Source organism: Nyctereutes procyonoides, unplaced genomic scaffold (assembly GCF_905146905.1).
Source record: "Nyctereutes procyonoides isolate TBG_1078 unplaced genomic scaffold, NYPRO_anot_genome, whole genome shotgun sequence".
NCBI lineage: Eukaryota > Metazoa > Chordata > Mammalia > Carnivora > Canidae > Nyctereutes > Nyctereutes procyonoides.
The window spans coordinates 25,638,798-25,660,162 of NW_026575082.1; the positions used below are offsets into that span (position 1 = coordinate 25,638,798).

At 40.9% G+C, this 21,365-nt stretch overlaps 1 protein-coding gene across 21 annotated transcripts in view; it reads left to right on the top strand.

Moving 5' to 3' along the window:
* The window catches only part of LOC129514638 (nebulin-like), a 201,565-nt gene that overhangs the window by 15,577 nt on the left and 164,623 nt on the right, over positions 1-21,365 (top strand). For all 21 annotated transcript variants that reach the window (XM_055333391.1, XM_055333376.1, XM_055333377.1 and 18 more), the window contains exons 11-27: positions 6,909-7,013; positions 7,651-7,758; positions 9,552-9,668; positions 11,516-11,620; positions 11,703-11,810; positions 11,908-12,012; positions 12,442-12,540; positions 13,555-13,659; positions 14,817-14,924; positions 15,009-15,122; positions 16,309-16,410; positions 16,511-16,618; positions 16,707-16,811; positions 17,667-17,765; positions 19,262-19,366; positions 19,932-20,039; positions 20,124-20,237. In XM_055333391.1, the coding sequence (XP_055189366.1) occupies positions 6,909-7,013; positions 7,651-7,758; positions 9,552-9,668; positions 11,516-11,620; positions 11,703-11,810; positions 11,908-12,012; positions 12,442-12,540; positions 13,555-13,659; positions 14,817-14,924; positions 15,009-15,122; positions 16,309-16,410; positions 16,511-16,618; positions 16,707-16,811; positions 17,667-17,765; positions 19,262-19,366; positions 19,932-20,039; positions 20,124-20,237 (1,815 nt within the window). The remainder of the gene's footprint in view (positions 1-6,908; positions 7,014-7,650; positions 7,759-9,551; positions 9,669-11,515; positions 11,621-11,702; positions 11,811-11,907; positions 12,013-12,441; positions 12,541-13,554; positions 13,660-14,816; positions 14,925-15,008; positions 15,123-16,308; positions 16,411-16,510; positions 16,619-16,706; positions 16,812-17,666; positions 17,766-19,261; positions 19,367-19,931; positions 20,040-20,123; positions 20,238-21,365) is intronic.

A 21,365-nucleotide genomic window follows, 5' to 3' on the forward strand; every position in this document is an offset into this window, starting at 1 on the left:
CCCCGAGGAAGGCGTGCCTGACAGAGAAGGGCGAGAGGCCGATGTTCAGCTGATGACCAGGCCCGAGCTAAATTCTTATTTCAAATTGGCTCAAATCAGGCCACTTTCTCCTGGGATACTGCTGTGTTTTTGTTTTGTTTTGTGTTTTTGTTTTTTTGATATGCTGCTTCTAACAACTTGTCTTGGCCCTCTGTGGAGTACAGTCCCAACTTGGTCTTCTGCTTGCATTTTGGTGGAACCTCAAGGTTTCTATCTCGTACAGATATTTTTGGGTGAGGATGTCTGGTAAAGGAGGAGGAAGAAAAGTTGTGGATGATGAAGTCTATCCAGTGATGTTTTTAGTGTCTGATATTGCAGGCTACTAACTGTAACCATGGCTACTTGGATGATAGATCCTCTAAGTGCAGTAAATCTTCACTAATAGGAATGCTGTAAACCTGAAATTTGCCCATGGTTAAGCAGAAATAAATTCTAGAACTGTCCATAAAGAGCTGGCCTACTGAAACTATTGATACCTAAATAAGATTAGGAAACAAGGACACGGCGTATGTTCTCATTCATTTGAGGAATATGAATAATAGTGAAAGGGAATATAAGGGAAGGGAGAAGAAATGTGTGGGAAATATCAGAAAGGGAGACAGAACATAAAGACTCCTAACTCTGGGAAATGAACTAGGGGTGGTGGAAGGAGAGGAGGGCGGGGGGGTGGGGGTGAATGGGTGACGGGCACTGAAGGAGACACTTGACGGGATGAGCACTGGGTGTTATTCTGTATGTTGGTAAATCGAACACCAATAAAAATTAATTTATTAAAAATTAAATTAATTAAAAAAGGAAACAAGGACAATGGGTCTTTTTCAAAGAAAAAGCTGCTTTCAAAAAGTCATTTAGAAAGAAAAAAATATATTTTTTATTTGAAGTATTTCTTAAAAGCTTTCTTTCTAATGCAACATACTTTTACCTTATTTGAGTGTGGAGTGGGGTACCTGAACAGGATTAAAAAAAAAAATCCCATTCAAACTGCTCTCTTATCAGTCTCTCCACTAACTTAGACATGCCAGTTAGTCTAGACCTGCGCTCTTCAATACAGTAGCCATCGTCCACATGTGACCGTTGAGCATTTGAAATGTGATTATATGAACTGAGGGTCCTATATGTGGGAAGTATACATTGGGTCCTGAACGCTTAGTATGACAAAAAGAATGTAAAATAGCTCACTAATTGTTTTTATACTGATTGCATATTGGAATAATATTTGGATCTATTGGGATAAGTAAAATATATTGTTAAATTCCCACCTCTTCCTTTTTACATTTTAAAAATATGCTACTAGAAAATTAAAAAATACAGTGGTGGCTTGCATTATACACCTGTTGGACTGCACCACTCCACCCAGATATGGTGGCATCATTGGAAACCAAAAAACCTCACCAGTGCTGGGTGTGTCCTTGTGGAATAATAATATGAGCCAAGGGAGGATGGCTGTGGATGCAAGTCACCAGATTTGGCTGCTCATCCCAGTCTTACCCAAATTCCAAGTTTTTAATGGCTGCTGTGCATCCAAAGTAATACTCACTTTGGGAAGAAATGCTTGTGATTGGCAGCAGTCCATCCGACAACAGACACTCCAGTAAGAGAGGAGTGGGGCTGGGGGTGGAAGAGACAGAGGTGATTTAGCTGCGTGACTTGCCTCTGCCCTCTTGAAATATTCCCCACTATCCTGGCCTTTCACCATGTCTCAGTACCATCATTTCCTTTCTTTCCAAAATAGAGAAAAATCTCCTTTATCTCCTTACCCTTAGGTATTTAAATTCAGCATTTTCTTGTCTGTGTTTCCCAGATCCATCCCTTGGTCTTACAGCCTTCAGTTCCTATGTTAATTTAATGATCGTGTATCTGTAATGATTATATTGCTTCTATATCGATGACCTTGTTTGTCAGCTTTCCTTACTGTACCTGTCAGAATCCCTTCTCTCACCTTTGTCTTTGGCCAAAGCACCAGCTGGTCCCAGCACTCATCCTGGCTCAGCTGCATTTTGTGGCCCTAATATAGATGGACAGGGAGGCAGAAATATCCATGTAAGCGAGCGTTCCGGGTAAGGAGAGGTTACTGTGCAGACTCCAGCTGAAAGGGGGGTTCTGAATGCAACCCTGGGAAGGCCCTTTAGTTTCTCTGTGCTTCCCTCTCTGCTTCCTTCCAGATTGATGATAGGAAAAATGTGAGATTTCAGGCTAGAATTTCCAGTGATACCTAACTGCGATCTAGAGCTGAAAGGAAAAGCTCTGTTTCCTCTACTCCCTATGCCTGCTTCTGCCTCCAAGTGGGTTTTTACCACACCGACCAATGCTCTGACACCAGCTCCGTGTTCTATAATTCAGTTCAATTCCGACATTATCTACCTGGACTTAGCCTCAGGTCTCACCAGTTTAAGGGCTCAGAGCCACGTGACTGCCCCGTCATGACAACTGGTCATGAATCTGGACCTCCCATGCTGCTGACTGACTGGCTTTCATCCAGGGTTCCCACGACCTCCTCCTCGGGTTTAATAATTTGCTTATAATGAGCTCACAGAACGCAGGGAAATGTTTTCTTAGGTTTATTACATGATAAAGGGTACAGATGAACAACCAAGATAGAGGTACCTGGGCTGGGGTCCTGAAGGGTCCCAACACAGGAGTTTCTGTCCTTGTGGAGCTGGGGTGTGCTATTCTCTCGACACGTAGATGTGTTCACCAACCTGGAAGCTCTCTGAATTGCGTACTTCAAGGACTTTTATGGTGGTTGCCTCACATAGGCCTGACTGATCTAACTCTGTGTCTGGCCCCTTTCCCCTCCTCAGAAGATGAAGGGCAGGGCAGATAGTATGACTTGGTCTTTCTGGTGACCAGACCCCGTCATTAAGCTATCCAGGAGTGGTCTCCTTGGAACAAAAGACAACCCAGGGTCCCTGCGTAGTTTAATTGGGTAAGCCTCCAATTCTTGGTTTCAGCTCAGGGTCGTGGGATTGAGCCCCACGTTAGGCTCTGTATTTGCTGCAGAGTCTGCTTGTCCCTCTCTCTCTCTGCTTTTCTCTAATAAAATCTTAAAAAAAGACAACCATGTCACTCAGGAGGTTATGACAGTTTAGGAGCTCTGTATTAGGAACTGAGGGTGGAGACCGATATTTAGATTTTAGTATTTCACTAGAATGTTTTGAAAAAAACCTCTTTCAGTGAATATTGTTGCATAGGACAAAGATGTGAAGCTCTGATGATCTAAAACCATGGAAACTCCTTTATCACAAAGAATTAGGGTGGAATTTCCATTGATTTCACCAGAGGAGAGTTGATGGACTTAGGAAAACAGCCTGGGCCCACTATGGGCAATGAAAATATCCGTTGGGACCCTCTACCATTCTGAGAAGACAACTCTTCTATGAACAAAGCTGTTGGAAGTCCTAGTATTTAGCTGCTCACAGAAAAAGTGAAGTGTGATTAACTGGCTTTGTATTCCTTCCATTTGATAACCACATCAAAACCACAGAAGCAGATGTAGAAAGTAGAAAACGAAGCCGCGTGTTTAAGTAGGACATCAGGATGTCTAATCCGTGGCCCAATGAAAGCCTCTCAGCTCATTTCTAAGGAGGAGACACTATGGCCTGGGGAAGCAATTTTACTAGATCTACCGACATGTGGTTACTGTCTTGCCCACAGAACGTGTTCCAGAGCTTGTAACTGGCCCAGTGTGCTGTCCTCTGGTAAATGAACAAACACAGAACCCTAGAGAGTTAAATCGACTCTTGCTGCCAGGTTCCTATGAATGGACTTCAAACATGACAGACTTCGACAGAAGGGTTAGGGTGGGGTTAGAGGGAAGGTTGGGTGTTGGACTCCTGATACAGCCTCTTCGTACCACGTGAACACTCAGTCCTTGCTGCAGACCTGTAGAGTGAGACTGCTTCGTTGACAGAGGAGGTCCCATGTGGACACACATCTCCCTCTCCCTCTCGTTCCTCAAGCTACAGGCCTTTATTCTTTAAACTCCTCTCCTACCTGCGGATGAAGGGGAAGGCCATAACTTCTTCAACAGTTAACAAACTGCAGCCTCCTCCTTTGTAGTGTAGTGTACTCAGACTTGGGAGTACCCCGTGACAGATTGTGAGGGATTCCCTCTGAGCTGAACCCATTTAGGTTCATGAAGAGGAAAAAGTGGGCAAGGACTTTGGGTGAGAGTGCTGGGTGGTCTTATACTCTTGGTTTGCATCTTGGTTTATTTTACTTTTTGGGGGGAGAGAGAACATGAGAATGCGGGGGTGGGGAAGGAGCAGAGGGCAAGAGAGAATCTTAGATTAGGCTCTATACCCAGTGCGGAGCTCAATCTCCTGACACATGAAATCATGACCTGAGCTGAATCCAAGAGTCGGATGCTTAACTGACTGAGCCACCCAGGTGCTCCAGCATCTGGTTTTAATTTCTTCTAAACATCAGATATCTATTTCTTTATGTGAGAGTTAATTTTTAATTTTCCTTAACAAATATACATATGCGATTCTTACTATTTCTCCATAATGGCCCAACCTCATTAAGAATGAGGACCTCATTAAGAATGTCTGCTGCCTTCTCAATTTTAAATTATATTACAAAGTTTTGGGGGTGCATCAGGCCCTCTTGTCCATACCCCCTAATCTTGGAGGTTTCTTCCTTTGATAGCAAGCAGAGGAAGGACAGTATCCCCCACCAACAATGCAGATTGGAGATCTTAACCTGGGGTACATGTACATCAAGACCCGTGAAGTGTTTATGGGCATTTTATGGTTTCCTCAGATTTCTGAAGAGGTCTATTCTCCAAAAAAGATTAGAAATACTTTTTTGGCAATTAGCAAATCAAAAAATCCCTTTTGATTGATTGAACTCAGTCTGTTTTGAATAGCTAAAGAGTTGACTTCAATTTTTAAAGTTCCAAAAAGAGAAGAGTAGGCAAATTAATTGGCCCTTTAATGTAACTATAATCTCAACAAAGATTTCCACTGAAGAGTGCACACACAGTTTTTCCCAGAGTTTCTTACTCTGTCATGCTAGCAATGTTCTCATCATTATTGCTACAAATATCCTAGCCTACATTTGTTTAGCACTGTAGAGTTTGCAAAGGACTCTTTGGGGGTATTGAACTTATTTAATCTTTCCAACAATCCTCTGTGGAAGGTATTATTAGTGCCAGTGCTGTGGTTGAGAACTTGGAGAGGCTCAGTCATACCTTTGGTAATGATAGAGTCTAGTACTTCAGCCCAGAACTTCCAGACTCAAGCCCAGGGCTCTAAAACTTAGTTATGAAAACCACTTGGCTATTTATTAGCATATTAAGGTCTTAAGAAGAAAGGATATAGACATTTGAGAAAGGGTTGAGCATCCTTTAGCTCAAACTCACTGGCTCTGCACATGACTCATCCTTGCTACTGGTTCTGTTAAAGGGATACCAGAAAACCACTTTCTTTTCTCTTGAAGAGTGTGGTGGGGGTGTAGGCATGCAGACACCCTGAGATTCACTGGTTGTGTCTGTTAACACATTTTCCAAGAAGAGGAAATTGCTGTAACCCGGCTCTGGCTCATATGCCCAGGTTTGGGGTTGACTAGTTTAATTTTATCCTGAGGTAGACCAAGATAGTTTGAAGCCACATATCGTGGACTCCATACAATTTAGTGTATTTGTACATGCATTTTCTTTTTTTTAAAAAAAGATTTTATTTATTTATTCATGATAGTCACAGAGAGAGAGAGGCAGAGACACAGGCAGAGGGAGAAGCAGGCTCCATGCAGGGAGCCCGATGTGGGATTCGATCCCGGGTCTCCAGGATCGCGCCCCAGGCCAAAGGCAGGCGCCAAACCGCTGTGCCACCCAGGGATTCCTGTACATGCATTTTCTAGGTCACTTTTGTGTGCTGCATTTTGTGTTAGATTCTCAGGATATGAACATAAAGAAGACCTAATTCCCCTTCAAAATGCTCACTGCCTGGGATTCGGGTGGGGTGGTATTTGGGAGTAAGATGGAGCAATTTTTGAATTGCTTGCAAGTTCTCACTAAAATTTCCTTAAGTCTCAACTAGAAAGTCTTATTAACTAGTCTGCAAACCAAATTTTGTGGTGGTATTGTTTCTAGATAACTAGAAACTTTGGTAAAGCTCAGAAATTTATGTCTAAGTTCATGTGGCATGGAAATCTGGGGGTGAGTGGTTTCATTAGAACTCTGAAATATAAGGGCAGGATGCTTCTGACTCTTCTCCCTCAAACATCAGAGAATAGCCTTAGGTTCTGAATCAACTAAGTCTATAGATTCAACAAGAAGAGGGTCAGTTATTACCTCTACCCTCTTACCCAACTTTCTTGTTGACACTATACTAGAAGGTTTGAAGACATCTATTTATTTTAAAGATTGTATTTATTTATTCATGAGAAACAGAGAGAGAGAGAGGCAGGGACACAGGCAGAGGGAGAAGCAGGCTCCATGCAGGGAGCCCGACCTGGGACTCGATCCCAGGACCCCAGGATCATGCTTTGGGCCGAAGCCGTGGCTAAACTGCTGAGCCCCCCAGGCTGCCCTGAAGACATTTATTTTAAAAACTTAAGAAGGGCCATGGTCAAGATACTTTTATATTTGTATTTATTTTTATTACATTTATTTATTCATTTTTGCTTTTATTTATTTGAGAGAGAGAGAGAGGAAGTGGTAGGGGAGACAGCGAGCAAGAACGAGCATGGGAGCTCGATCTCAATCTCCCAGGACCATGGGATCATGACCTGAGCTGAAGACAGACCCTTAACCACCTGAGCCACGCAGGCACCCCAAAAGATATTTTTAAAAGCTGGCCATTGCCACTTTTGTCTTATTTATCAATTTCTATATTTTCATTATTTTTTCTTTTTTTTTCTCCTAGCAAAAATACAAGGAAGACTATGAAAATAAAATCAAAGGCAAATGGAGTGAGACACCCTGCTTTGAAATTGCAACCGCCAGAATGAATGCTGATAACATCAGCACAGTAAGTAGTAAGGAATGGCCACATGTTCTTAGGTTGAAAGAGTGACCCTTTCCTTTCGGACTTCTGGCCCTCAGCTGTACCTGCAGTGTTACCAGAACATTGGAGTCCAGGTTCCTCTTCATGGGGACAAGACCTGTGTAGAGTTCCTGCTGAGAGAAATCTCTCCATCTTTCCTTCCTTTTGAGAAATACTATTTTAATTAAATTCCGTTATTCTTGCCTCAATTTTCATATGAACAATGTTTCCAAAGTGAATACAGGTTAAAGGGGCTCTTTTTAATGTATTATTTGCCTGGAGAACCCAACCAGTACATTTTATGAAACGGATTTCATTTCTTCCCAGATTTTCTTCCCTGTAAAAGTGCTCTTTCCCGCCCCCCGCCCCCGGAAGTTCTCTAACCTGGCCTTTGAGAGCTCCTTAGAGGCTGGTTTTCAGCCTCTTGTAATTGCTCCAAATCTCTGGTGAGTTGCTAATTGTTTTGATGGTGGCACTACCATCTCTCTCCGTAACCTGACCCATGTGTAAGCCAAGAGGAGCGTGGCTGTGCGTGAGCTCTTGAAGCGGCCCCTGTCCTCCCATGTGAACCCTTGCACAGTCTGTGCTCATGGCGTTCCCCGGTGTGTGTAATGTCTTACAGAGGAAATACCAGGAAGACTTTGAGAATATGAAAGACCAGATCTACTTCATGCAGACCGAAACACCAGAGTACAAAGTGAATAAACAAGCTGGAGTGGCAGCGAGTAAGGTATGAAGAAATGCTCTTATTTGTCATGATGGTCTTATTGTGGGTGAATTTCTTATAAATCTTGCTTTTGTATGTAATGAAAAAAAAGGTTCTTGGGGCTCAACAAAAAAAGCAATTTAGGGTTATCATGATACAAATTTTTGAAAAATTTTGCTATGGATGACTTTTAATAATAGTCAAATACCATCTTCAGTATTTGTTAAAAGACCTTTTGATACCTGCAATTAGAAAGTTTGTGCTCGGGGATCCCTGGGTGGCACAGCGGTTTGGTGCCTGCCTTTGGCCCAGGGCGCGATCCTGGAGACCCGGGATCGAATCCCACATCAGGCTCCCGGTGCATGGAGCCTGCTTCTCCCTCTGCCCCACCCCTCTCTCTCTGTGTGTGTGACTATCATAAATAAAAAAAAAATTGTGCTCTTAGACAGAAGGACCCCTCAAGAAAGGACAGCTGTCAACCTTCTCTGAATATGGGCACTCCCACACAATCTATTACCGTGATTTTTCTTATTTTCCTACTAATTGGTGAAAATCTAGTCACAGACAAGATATACAAATCCATGGATATGCTCCTATACTCTGTAGACTTTGGTAAAAAGAATCCTTGACATTCTAAAGCACTAGACGGAGTATAAACTTCAAAACCAATCAGACTTGGTTGAAACCCTGGCCTTGGCCCTGCTAAGGGAGTGGAAGCAGGGGGAGATCACATCACCAGGAAGCCATTTCAGTATCCAGGTGCAAAATAGTGATGTTTTAGATCAAGAGGGGAGCAGGGCTGATTGATGAAATGTACTTTGAGAATAAAGCTGACCTAGTTTGCTATTGGGTTGGATGTGGGATATGAGAAGAATGTTTTTGGGTTTAAGCAACTGGAGGATGGGATTTCTCTTTATCAAGAGAGAGAAGAGTGTGGAAGGAGTGCATAATTATTTTTGGAGGGAAAATGTGGGCTCAGATTCCAACATGTAAGATTTGAGATGCCTTTTAGACATCCGAGTGGAAGGAAATACTAAGTGGACAGTTGATTATACAAGTCTGAAGTTTCAGGGGAAATATATGGGAGGGTTGTATAAATTTGGGAGACGTCAGTATATGGAGAGTACTTAATGTCCTAAGACTGGAGACCATCAAGGGAGCAAGCGTAGACAGAAAACTCTAAGGACTGAACTCTGGATATCTCCATGTGAACACATCAGCGAGACGAGGTAGGAGTAGAGTCGGGAGAGAGTGAGAAGTGAGTGAAGGGAGAAAGGAGCAATCCGCTATTTAAAATGTTTCTGAATTGAATTTACCAATGTATGGTCTCTTCATGCACGTGAACTGCACACATGCTCACGCACAGTCAGATGAGGCGTCAGAGGACAGATTGATGATGCTTCTGGCTTGCTTTCTTGAAAAATGCGTTGGCAGTTTGGCCGCTGGAGGTTAAGTTAAATGAGAGTTGTGGAGCAGCAAGTGTCTGGGACATGATACACTGCCATTATTTGTGTGTGTCTTTTTCTCTTTGAGGGCAAGGACCAGGTGTTATTCTTTCTTGTTCTTGTCCCAGGGCCAGCACGTAATCAATACCCTATGGATGTTTTTGAAGGAATAAATGAACGGGAAGAAAAGTTATCCTGGAGATTTATGCAGTTTCTTTGCTGCTGTTATGAGTTACTATGAGTATTTTGTTTGTAAAATGTCAAGCTGCCACTTTTCTAGAGAGAAAATTGATTTGTAGAACTATATCATAATATCCATAATAGAGACAAGAGCAAAAATAACCCAGTTACTTTATCATTTCACTCCTACAGGTAAAATACAAAGAAGACTATGAAAAGAATAAAGGAAAAGCAGATTATAATGTACTTCCTGCCTCAGATAACCCACTGCTCAAGCAGCTGAAGGCGGCAGGAGATGCCCTGAGTGATGTAAGTACATTCTTGTCAGAAAGTGTTTTTTTAACCTTAGCTGCTAGAGAGATGAAATCTCTCTCTTTCTATAATGACTAAATGCATATATAATTTTGCAAATACTTTAGGATTCTAGTGTAGCAGTTTCCCTGGAACTATTTAACCACAGGAAGACAGGAATGCCTCTGAGCATGATGTGTGTTAGTTTTGAGGGGGGGGTGCCTGTGGATTTAGCTCAATGGGCAGAGAAATCCTCATTTGCTTATAGGCTCTAGTGCCTGTGCTTCTCCATGATCCTGACCCAGAAAGAGGCTTTGAAAGGGGCAGAGAGTGAGAGATGAAGTTGGTGTGCACCCTGCCCTTGTGTTCTTCAAGCAGGGCAAAAACAAATGTCCTGGTTCCACAGGTTCTTCCCCTCACCTCTATCATTCTCTGTGCAAATCTTGGCCCTAGAAACCATCATTTGCAGAAAGCGCGACTTAAAAGATGGCTCCCGGGATCCCTGGGTGGCGCAGCGGTTTGGCGCTTGCCTTTGGCCCAGGGCGCGATCCTGGAGACCCAGGATCGAATCCCACGTCAGGCTCCCGGTGCATGGAACCTGCTTCTCCCTCTGCCTATGTCTCTGCCTCTCTCTCTCTATCTCTCTGTGACTATCATAAATAAATAAAAATTAAAAAAAATAAAAAATAAAAGATGGCTCCCCAAAAAAACAACAACAACAAAAAAAATAAAAGTTGGTTCCCTAAGTCTTCACAGGAATTTCTACTTGTAGAATTAAGAGTCTGACCAATCCATAAGATTTAAAATAAAATAGATCGGATAAGTGAGAGATGGCGTTAAGAGACTAACGGCCCAAGACCGCTTTGACTATAAAAATAAGAGAGAACATGTGATCAGTTAGGTTATTCCCACAGTATTAAGCTTTCCCAATATTTGAGGATTATACATGGTTCCCCCTGTGGGTTAGTTATCTTTTCTTTGTCCCTCGGATTAAGTCAGCACCATAGAAATGCGTACCTGTGATTGAGGAATGAGGTGAGTGGAGTTGGGGTGGCAGATGAGAGAGTGTGAGTGGATCTGTCCAAATAGCCCTGTGGGGAATCAATGCAAAGCATGTCTTCTGTTTCCTAAATAAAGGTCCTCTTTATCAAACATAGCAAAGCTGAGGTTCAAACCTACTTTGTTGATAAAGAGAACAATATAAATATTTAAAAACCAAAACACCATTTACAACCTCAAAACCCAACATGAGAAAGGGACAAGGCTCTCACTTTATCAGCTGTGCATTTAAAATCCAATGGTTGTTTATTGTCATCATTAGAGCTAAATTTAGGTCCTAGCTGGGAAGAAGAGTGAGTAGCTTTATCATCTGAGTTCCTGTATATACCTTATTTTTAAGATCTACTATCTGTTTTTATAAGGGGGTTTTTCCCTTGGTGGAAGGAGGAAGAGAGAGCGTGTTTCTCAACTTATACTAAACATTTTTGTGAAGGTTTGTTTAAAAAAGAATACCCTGTTGCTCAGAAGATTCCTGTCTGTCGTGGCACGATCAGTGAAAGACGAATCTGAGTTGAGGGAGAGCGGATGTTGCAGTGCTGAAGTACACACAAATCTCCACAGCTAAGGGCTTGGTCTGAGGCAGAGTACTGGTTCTTGACTTTTTTTGGTGAATGTTAAAAACCTAAACTTTACAGTAATTGCTAACAGAAAAAACTTTTCATTCACTACACCCCAATATTGATTGTCAGTTTTTAAGACAGTTGACAGGATATATCTTTTCTTCTTCTTGTTTATTGTTGAGAAATACAAGTGTTACAATCAGTGTGGGAGTGACAAGAATCTAATTGATTTTTTTCCTTCAACAGAAACTATACAAGGAAAACTATGAAAAGACAAAGGCAAAGAGCATAAATTACTGTGAAACCCCCAAATTCCAACTTGATACAGTTCTGCACAATTTCACTAGTGATGTAAGCAATTCTGTGGTTACTTCTTCTGTTAAGATCCATTATTTTCCCCCAATAAATACATGAAATATGTTTTGTCTTTCAGACCAAATACAAAGATTCCTACTTAAAGAATATTTTGGGACACTACGTGGGCAGCTTTGAGGATCCATATCATACACACTGCATGAAAGTTGCAGCTCAAAACAGTGATGTAAGTTCTAAGATGGTTGTTCAGCTTTCCAAATAACACCTCTTTGGGGCATGGATAAAATGGTTGCATCCTCGTGTCTGATTTCTCTTCCTCGTAGAAAAACTACAAAGCAGAATTTGAAGAAGACCGAGGCAAAGGCTTCTTCCCCCAGACTATAACTCAAGAATATGAAACAATCAAGAAACTGGATCAATGTAAAGATGTGAGTCTGTAGTATGACCTTCGAACGTCCTGCCCTCTAGAGCATCTAGTGGTCAAGAGATATTTAAGATTTTAACACTTTTCAAATATATGCAAGCAAGGAAATTATAAGAAACAAAATTTATTTTGTAGGTGATGAACTGTTTTCCCTGTCATCCATACATTTCAAGAGCTAATTCTAGTTCATTTCCCCAAAGAGGAGTTATCAGAAATCTGAAGAATGAGAGTTTCTTGTACAGCTATGAAAACATCTCTAAAAACACTGCAGCCTAATTAGAAAAGAACCTTGTGTTTTATTAACTACAAGCTTCTTTTCTTTTGGAGAATGGGTTCTCCTTGCTTGGACTATAGGATTTGTTGTTTTGTTTTGTTTTTTGTTTTTGACTATAGGATTTGATTGCTAAGACTATTCCTTTTTTTCCCTCCACAGCACACCTACAAAGTCCATCCAGATAAAACAAAATTCACTCAAGTCACCGACTCTCCTGTGCTGGTGCAAGCCCAAGTCAATTCCAAGCAACTGAGTGATGTAAGTTCCTTTAAATAGGCAGGAAATCCAATTTTGAGGGATAACGTATCATAACTCTGTATATAAAATCCAGTGACTTGTCACATTTACCAAAAAAGGCTAAGTGAGTTTAGCAAATTTAACTTGTCTATATTTGTCATCACCTAAAATATCTCCCTATTTAGTTGCCTTGCATCTTCCGGGATGTATAGCAAGGATAGCAGAATGGTTCTCTAAGGGGGACTAATGTAGCTTATGCTGGAAGGAACATGAGGCCTTGAGTCCGGCAAATCTGGGCGAGACTCCAGCTCCGTCGTTTATAACCTGGCAGCCTAGGCACATTGTTTAACCTCGCCATGCCTCGCGTTTCCCTTTTGTAATTTGCAGTTGTTTTGAGGGTAAACAAAAGGAGATCTGAGCGTAGTAAATACCCTGGCCCGGAGTAGATGTTTAATGCACGGGATGTCTCTGTCTCCAATAAGTCTCGGAAAATGGAGCTTTTGAGATAATTTTATCACATGACTTTTAAGTATGAACTTCCAAGCTTGTGCTGAACTAAGCAAAACAATAAAAGTAACCTCCGTCAATTTATGGCCAGAAATAAAGTCTTCAGATAAGAGTATTAACAAATCATAATGTATGTGAGGGGACGTGTTTCTTCAGAAAGTGCGCATTGACCATGGAATGAAAGGGCTGGGAGTCTCAGAATCTCCTGATTCTGGGGGCCGGTTGTGATGTGCCTGGAGAGGGAGCATATATGGAAGAGCCACCTCCTTCCAGGATAGTCCTACCATGGTGACAGACGTGCTGTCATGCAGGTTGTCAGTCAGGCAGGGTGGACTACCCTAGCTCTGGACTTCTGTATTGGTCTCAACAACATTGTCAGTTGTTATTTAACAAAATGTATTTTGTGTTTTATTCTGTGAAATGTACCACCCAAGATTTTTGTATTTTGGGACAATTCTTCTTTCGAGCTAATGGTCTCCTTTTTTCTGTCTCTCCGTCTGTCTCTGTCTCTTTCACTCTCTATCTCAGCTGAACTACAAAGCAAAGCATGAAAGTGAAAAGTTCAAGTGCCACATACCCCCGGATACTCCTGCCCTCCTCCAGCACAAAGTCAATGCTTATAACCTGAGTGATGTAAGTTCCTATATACTATGCTATGGGATATCCTGACAACCTGTGCTTTTATTTCTAGGTGGCTTCACTGAATAAACACTTCAGTGTTAAAGATGGGAAGAACAGGGATCCCTGGGTGGCTCAGCAGTTCAGAGCCTGCCTTTGGCCCAGGGCATGATGCTGGCGTCCCGGGATCGAGTCCCACATCAGGCTCCTGCATGGAGCCTGCTTCTCCCTCTCTCTTTCTCTCTCTCTCTCTCTCTCTCTCTCGAATAAATAAATAAAATCTTAAAAAAAGATGGGAAGAACATTTAGCATTTGCACCATGTGTTTATGCCTCTACCCATGTATCTCTCAATTTACCTTATAAATGTGTGTAGCAATGTTGTAGGTAGCTTCATACAATTAGACAGTCTTGATATGTTTTAACCAACCCCCAAAATGCCACCACTCATGTAGGTTTGACTGCAAATCATAATGTTAGATATTTTAGCCATATGTTCATTTATGTTTATACAATGATTAATTTTCATCCAGGACCTGTTTTTTCAGATACGGTTTCATTTTATTTATTCCTCAGATGTATAATGTCCCTTATTTCACACAAATGATGCTTATTTTTACATGTAAGAGAGCTTGCACAAAAAGCATAAGGCCAGGTATCCATTGCTACCTTTCATTTTCAAAACTTAATTTTATAGAAAGGTCAAATCCCCCTTGGAAAGGGAGATCTCAATTTCTTCAACAATTCTATTCTTCTACAATAAGTACTTAGATTATCTAGCAGCAATGAGTATTGTAATGATTCAGGAAATAACCTTTACAGAGGACTTTGAGATCAAATGAAAGTGATATCTTTAGATCATAAAAAGTAAATTAACTGTAGAATATTTGTGCCACTCTGTGAAATGCTCAGTATCAGGACTTAGATATTAGTATGGTAACTAGGATTAGGTTAATTTAATGAAAGATTCTAATAAGGAGGAGAGAACCTTGATCTTGGAAAATTAGAAGCTTCAGCTTGAAGAGAAATAACTAAAATATGCATGATTTTCTACAGTTAAAATGGTTCATTTATTTCATATTAAGACAGAGTATTGAGATACTCATTAGTCTTGACAGTGTGATAATATGCATATCACCTTTGCCAATTCCTGTGTTAAAATTTTCCTGTTCAGAATATCTATAAGCAAGACTGGGAGAAGAGCAAAGCAAAGAAGTTTGACATTAAGGTGGATGCCATCCCCCTACTGGCAGCCAAAGCCAACAGCAGGATCACCAGCGATGTGAGTATGGCCTGGGCACCCAGGCAGGGGGCCCCAGTGACGCTGCCTGATGGGTGGGATCTGGCATGTGTGATGTCTTCACAGGTGATGTACAAGAAAGACTATGAGAAAAGCAAAGGGAAGATGATTGGAGCCCTGAGCATTAATGATGATCCCAAGATGCTGCATTCTTTGAAGACAGCCAAAAACCAGAGTGACGTGAGTGTCTTTGTAAATCACCCTTACTTTCAGATATGGCTGCATTTACTGTTTACTATAACTTTGGATGAGATGTTATCCTATATGAAATCTCTGATTCAGGATGACAAGTCAAACGCAAAAGCCCAGGGGTAAGAAATGATTAAGTTCCTTATTCTTATGACATCTCTGTACTTTGAGACATCAGTGAAACTGTAAATGTTTCCTTAATCTCTTTAGTGCCCTCTGTTTTATTAGGGGGAAAATACACTAGCAATAGCATTTTCTTTATCATTATTTCCTAGAAATGGATTTAATATCTCAGTATGTATAAACACATATTCATTCCATGTAATGATATGACTTCAGGTACTCTGCAAAAATATATATAGAAAAATAAAAGGCAAAAAGTGAGAAAACCAGGCTAAAGACCAATAAAGTAGGAAAACTAGATGAAGCATAACCTCAAGAACAAAGTATTTTAAGAATTTTATAAAACACTGATCTCGTTTCAAAGACTAAAATATTAAAAATTCTTTATAAAAATTGCTTCTCTAACTCATGGCATTAAATAAATATTCCCTAATCTGTATCATTTATAAGTATGCTTGTCTTTACTGTGTATATTTTTGGATTTCTACATGGTAAAATTAAGGAGAATGTGTAGAATACATGATACCTATAATAAAATGGAAAATCCATATTAGTGTGTATTACTATAAAGAAAAATATTAGAACTCAAGGAGAAAAGCCAGCTTCCAAAGGTATTGTAAATAAAATGCATTTTCATCAAGTAATGAGCTGAAGACTTTTCTAGGACTGAGCCTAAGTATCTAAGGTCCACCTTATACCTTTTACCTAATTTTGCAGTATTTAAAAAACTCATTTTCCTTCAAACGCATTCAAGTGGATAGAATTACATTAAGACAAAATTGCAAAAAAAAAATTGCTCTAGCAGTGTTGGTATGTCATGGGATATCCTGGCTGAGCAATGTTACGATAAATAACACAAGCGCATATACGGTTGTTAGCAGACTAGATTATCTAAGACGTGAGCCTCTACCATAGGAATACTGCCTTTTGGCCATGTGGAAAATAAATTCTGAAAAAATACAAAATTTGCCTTTTTGGTATAGCAATGATGGGAATGGCTTCTACACCATGACATAGATTTTTCTTCTCTTTGATTTTATTCTTCCTTTGACAGAGATTATACAGGGAAAACTATGAGAAGACAAAAGCAAAGAGCATGAACTACTGTGAGACCCCTAAATACCAACTCGACACTCTGCTGAAGAACTTCAGCGAGGTTGGAAAGGCCGTGGTTGCCCCTGGGGTTTGAGGGTTTCTCTACGATGTGACAAATAACGTACACAATCGACATATCTGTCAATATGCTTCTCTTTCAGGCTAAATACAAAGATTCCTATGTACAGAACGTCTTGGGCCATTACGTGGGCAGCTTCGAGGACCCATATCAAATACACTGCATGAAAGTCTCAGCTCAAAACAGTGACGTAAGTTGAAGACCATTGTTTTGTGTCTCGATGACATTCTTTGGGAGTAAGAACAGTCATGATCTATTTTCGTTCTTTCTCATTATAGAAAAATTACAAAGCCGAGTATGAAGAAGATAAAGGGAAATGCTTTTTCCCTCAGACAATCACACAAGAATATGAAGCAATCAAGAAGCTAGACCAGTGTAAAGACGTAAGTCAGCTGCCCGGACTTCTCCAAATGGGGTTTGGGGTTCCTGTGCCATCTAGTGGTGAATTCAGCAGGAGTTAACATGCTAATGCCTAGTGGTTAGCAGATGGTAAATTTTAAATTTGGGGTGGAACTGGGGAGCACAAAAGTTATTGTGAATTATTATTATAGCTTATGTCAGGCACTGTCCTAGATGCTGAGAAAGAAAAGGGAACAAGGTGGGCTGCCTCTGGGGGAGCATGCATTTGAGAGCGAGAAATAGATAATAAACAAAAAACATATAAAGAAGGAAGCTACTAGACAATGATAAAACAACCTATGTAGAATGATGCTATAGGATTGAAATAGGGTGATGTGGGAGAGAGAGTGGATGGGCTCCATAGGCTGGGTGCTCTGGGAGGGTCTAAGGCAGGAATGTGCAGTCATGCTGAGATCAAGGGGAGACAACTGGAAGAATGGTCTAATAGAGAACAGATGGGCACTTAAGGAATTGCAAGGACGAAGTAGCAGAAGCGTTCTGGAGACAGGGAGACAGCGGTAAGAAGTGAAATGGTCGGGGATGGGGGGGGGCAGATTCTGTAGAGTAGGGCTCATCAGCCACAGCACAGTTTAGGTCAAGTCGTATGGAGAGCCGTTGTAAGGCGTGAGCCGGAGGAAGATTAATCTGGTTGCTGAATTGCGGCAGGGAGACCAATTTAGAGGCAACATCAGGGGATGGAGATAGAGAAGTGACAACATGTCAACCAAGTTTTCAGAAAATAAACTCTATTTTTAACTGGAAACTCTATGTAGTATGTATATAAACAAGAATATAAAGATATGTTATTATGATATTTCATCAAAGAACATCTTTTCTAGCATACGTACAAAGTTCATCCAGATAAGACCAAATTCACGGCTGTCACTGACACTCCAGTACTGTTGCAAGCCCAACTCAACACGAAACAGCTTAGCGATGTAAGTGCCTTGATTTGTGCAAGTGTGGATGACCTCAAATGCTGTGTTTATTTGAAATATAAGCATTTTCACGGGCTCATCTATCTACCCAACAATGTCATTTTTCAAGATTTAATAAGATGCAAATGAAGCTGCTAGACTGAATTGCAACTTTGGGAAAAATGGTATTGGACGATAATAAAAATAATATTTCTTCAATAAGTCACCAATTTTTAGTGGGGAATTTGTCCATTGGGATCTGTCACACACCCAAAATAATGCATACTAAACTTCATGAATTTGGCAACAACAAAGCATGTATTTGTGTGGGTAACAAGGCGAGCATTTCCCATTCTTGAGTTTGCTAACAAAGGCTTTACAAAAAGATAAAGAGCGGCAGAGACAAGAAAGACCTCAGGCAGTGATAAGGAAACAAGCACGGGATGCCCATATGGAGTCCAAGCGGGATGGGGAGAGAGAGTGAGGGTGGCCAAGGACCATCTAAAGCAGGACGGCCCAGCCGGGCGGGGCTCGGAGAAGAGCAGCGGTGCTTCTCGGCCACACTCCTGTGGGCCACCCGGTGACCCGGTTAGAACACAGATTCTGATTCGGTTGGTCTGGAGGAGACGCGGACTCTCGCCAGCTCCTCGGAGCCGCTGCCGCTGCTGGCCCGCACTCCGGGCTGCACGGTGCCCACAGGGCTAAGAGCCGTGCAGCCTTCTCGGGGAGGAAAGTCCAGCCTGGCCTACGAGAAGATGTGGTTTAGGATCAGCTCGTTTGCAACTGGGAAAGTAGTGAATGACCTCACTGCACCCTGGGAGTCCTATCAGTTCATCATGCGGCATTTCTAGCATATTAGTATTTTATGTCACAAGAAGGAACAGCTAAACGCTAACATCATGGCCCAGCTGAGCCTGGGAAGCTGACGAGGAACAGGGTGTCCTAGGCCGTGTGTCGTCATCGCCTGCTCTTCTCACTGGCCTGGACCGGCCACGGGCGCCGTTGTCGACGACATTCATGCATTTGCCTTTAGCTCCAGAATTCAGCCTCATTCTCTCTCTATATCCCCTTCCTTCCACCTGTGTCACCTTTAAAAATTTTTAAATACAGTGCTGTACTTTACATTTTCAATAATCAGAATGTATATATCTTTTTGACTGTACTAGCATTTTAATTATTTAGATTATTTCTATTTTTATTTCTCTGATCATAGAATTTAATAGACTTTGAGTGTTCGTGTCCTGAAGTCACAGCCTAAAAGTTTAGATCCAACAATGAGTTTCCCACACGTACATTGTGATAGTGTTTATAAAAATGACAGCCCAAACTGGATTACACCACAATCCTGAAAGAGGGAGGGAGAGTCTAGGCCTTGTAGTGGACTTTGACTGCATAGACCATTGCTTTGAGGCGTGTTTCATAAAAGGGTAGGAGTAACTTAGCCGTTATACACTCTCCCACGTGCGCTCAAGGAAATCACGTGGCCCTGAACTGTTTGGATATCTTCTGTTTTCCAGCTGAATTACAAAGCAAAACATGAAAGTGAGAAGTTCAAGTGCAACGTGCCAGCAGATGCTCCACAGTTTATCCAGCACAGAGTCAATGCCTATAACTTAAGTGACGTAAGTATCAAAGCTACAGAAATCTACCATTATGTGCCCGTGTGAAGGGGAAATGTGATGGGTATTTGAAAGACCAGATTAGGAGTTACGCAATTAAACAACGGTGGCAATTGTTCCCAGAGTATAAGTGGAGCTTTTAAGGCTGAACTGCTCAGAAGGCTCTTACTTTGCTCTCCTAATTCACTTTCCACATTTTCTGTTACCACCAGAAACCTCCTCTTAATTACCCTCAGCTCATCTCTGTAGCGTTTGGCAAGCTCTTTCCTATGAATGTCACATTTCACCTTCTCTAAGTGGTTGTCTTTTTATGTTGTCCTTTATACGTCAGCATGGCAGAAATTTTAGAAAGCTCATAGGATATTAAGAAAGCGTATTATCTTTATGTGGTGGGAGGGAGAAGCTGGATGACACATTAATAAATAATTATACTATCAGTTGGTACATATAGTGTTTGTAGGTGAAAAAAGTCTACATATAGAAGTCTTCAGTCTGTTTCTTATTGTTACTGAATGAATCTGTGTTAGATGTTGTTCTAACAATTTTTCTGCTGAAATCTCGTGTTCAGAATATCTATAAGCATGACTGGGAGAAGAGCAAAGCAAAGAAGTTTGACATTAAAGTGGATGCCATCCCCCTGCTGGCAGCCAAAGCCAACAGCAGGATCGCCAGTGATGTGAGTATGGCCTGGGCACCCGGGCAGGGGGCCCCAGTGACGCTGCCTGATGGGTGGGATCTGGCATGTGTGATGTCTTCACAGGTGATGTACAAGAAAGACTATGAGAAAAGCAAAGGGAAGATGATTGGAGCCCTGAGCATTAATGATGATCCCAAGATGCTGCATTCTTTGAAGACAGCCAAAAACCAGAGTGACGTGAGTGTCTTTGTAGATCTATCTTGCTTTCAAGATGACATCCCTCTTAATATGCCCAAGGGGGCTAGCACGTAGAAGGATACCATGTCCACAGGCTCTGTCATGTTCACAACAAACTGCTGGGAATGAACTTTAGAAGTAGAATGATTTCCCAGATCCTTGTACCTTTGAGGAGAAAAGTTTCTGATTTATACTTGATGTCCATTTCACTTTGAAAACCGTTTTTTTAATATTTAATAGAATATTGATTTTAATTCTCAAAACATCACTAGATGGTTTCATATTCAGATTAAAAAATAACCTTTAAAATGATTATTTTAAAACTGTCTTTATATTGGAAGAAAATCATGAGTCAAAGATAAAAATCTCATTGTTAATTATTGTTCTTTATTGACTTCAGTAATTAGTACTGGCATAGGTTCAAGAAAAATACTCCATTGATTATAGGCTCCTTTGAACATCTGATAAAAGACTTGATCATTCGTCTAGAAAATTGAACTTTTTCTTCCTGCCTTTTGTCTGAATTTCAGAGAATATAAGTTCCCTATGGCTTGTCTATGGGCCAAGTCTCCTCTTTTGGTTGAAGTTCTTACTATAGAGGGGAAAAAATCTATTGCAAATTGCACTATATGCTGTGTTTAAAAAATGTTTAGAGAATTCCTTAAGAGTGTTCAACATGGCTTGCAAATATTATTTTTTCATAATTAAATAGAAGGATGCTTGTATCCTTTACTTTCCTTTCAACCATGTGTTCATATAATCTATATGTATCTTCATTAATTCATTTTGCATGTGCTATGTAGCCATATGGCAGTTTAAAACATCCCGTGGTCAGTAGTTTTCTCTAGTAACTTCACACTGATTTATGTCCGTATATAGTGATCACATATATCATATTATGTTTTTTACCAGCTCCTTATCCTTTCTCAGTTCAGAAGGTTATATCTGTTGACAGTACATGCATCTTTAGCCTATCACAGTACCTATTACAACACTAAGCACGTAGTATCTTCAGTAAATATTTGTTAATTGATATTGGTAACCAAAAGAGCTAGTCAATGATGAATCATTTTCACATACATCCAAGCTAAGTGCTAAGCTGCAGATATAGAACATGCATAGCTTTTA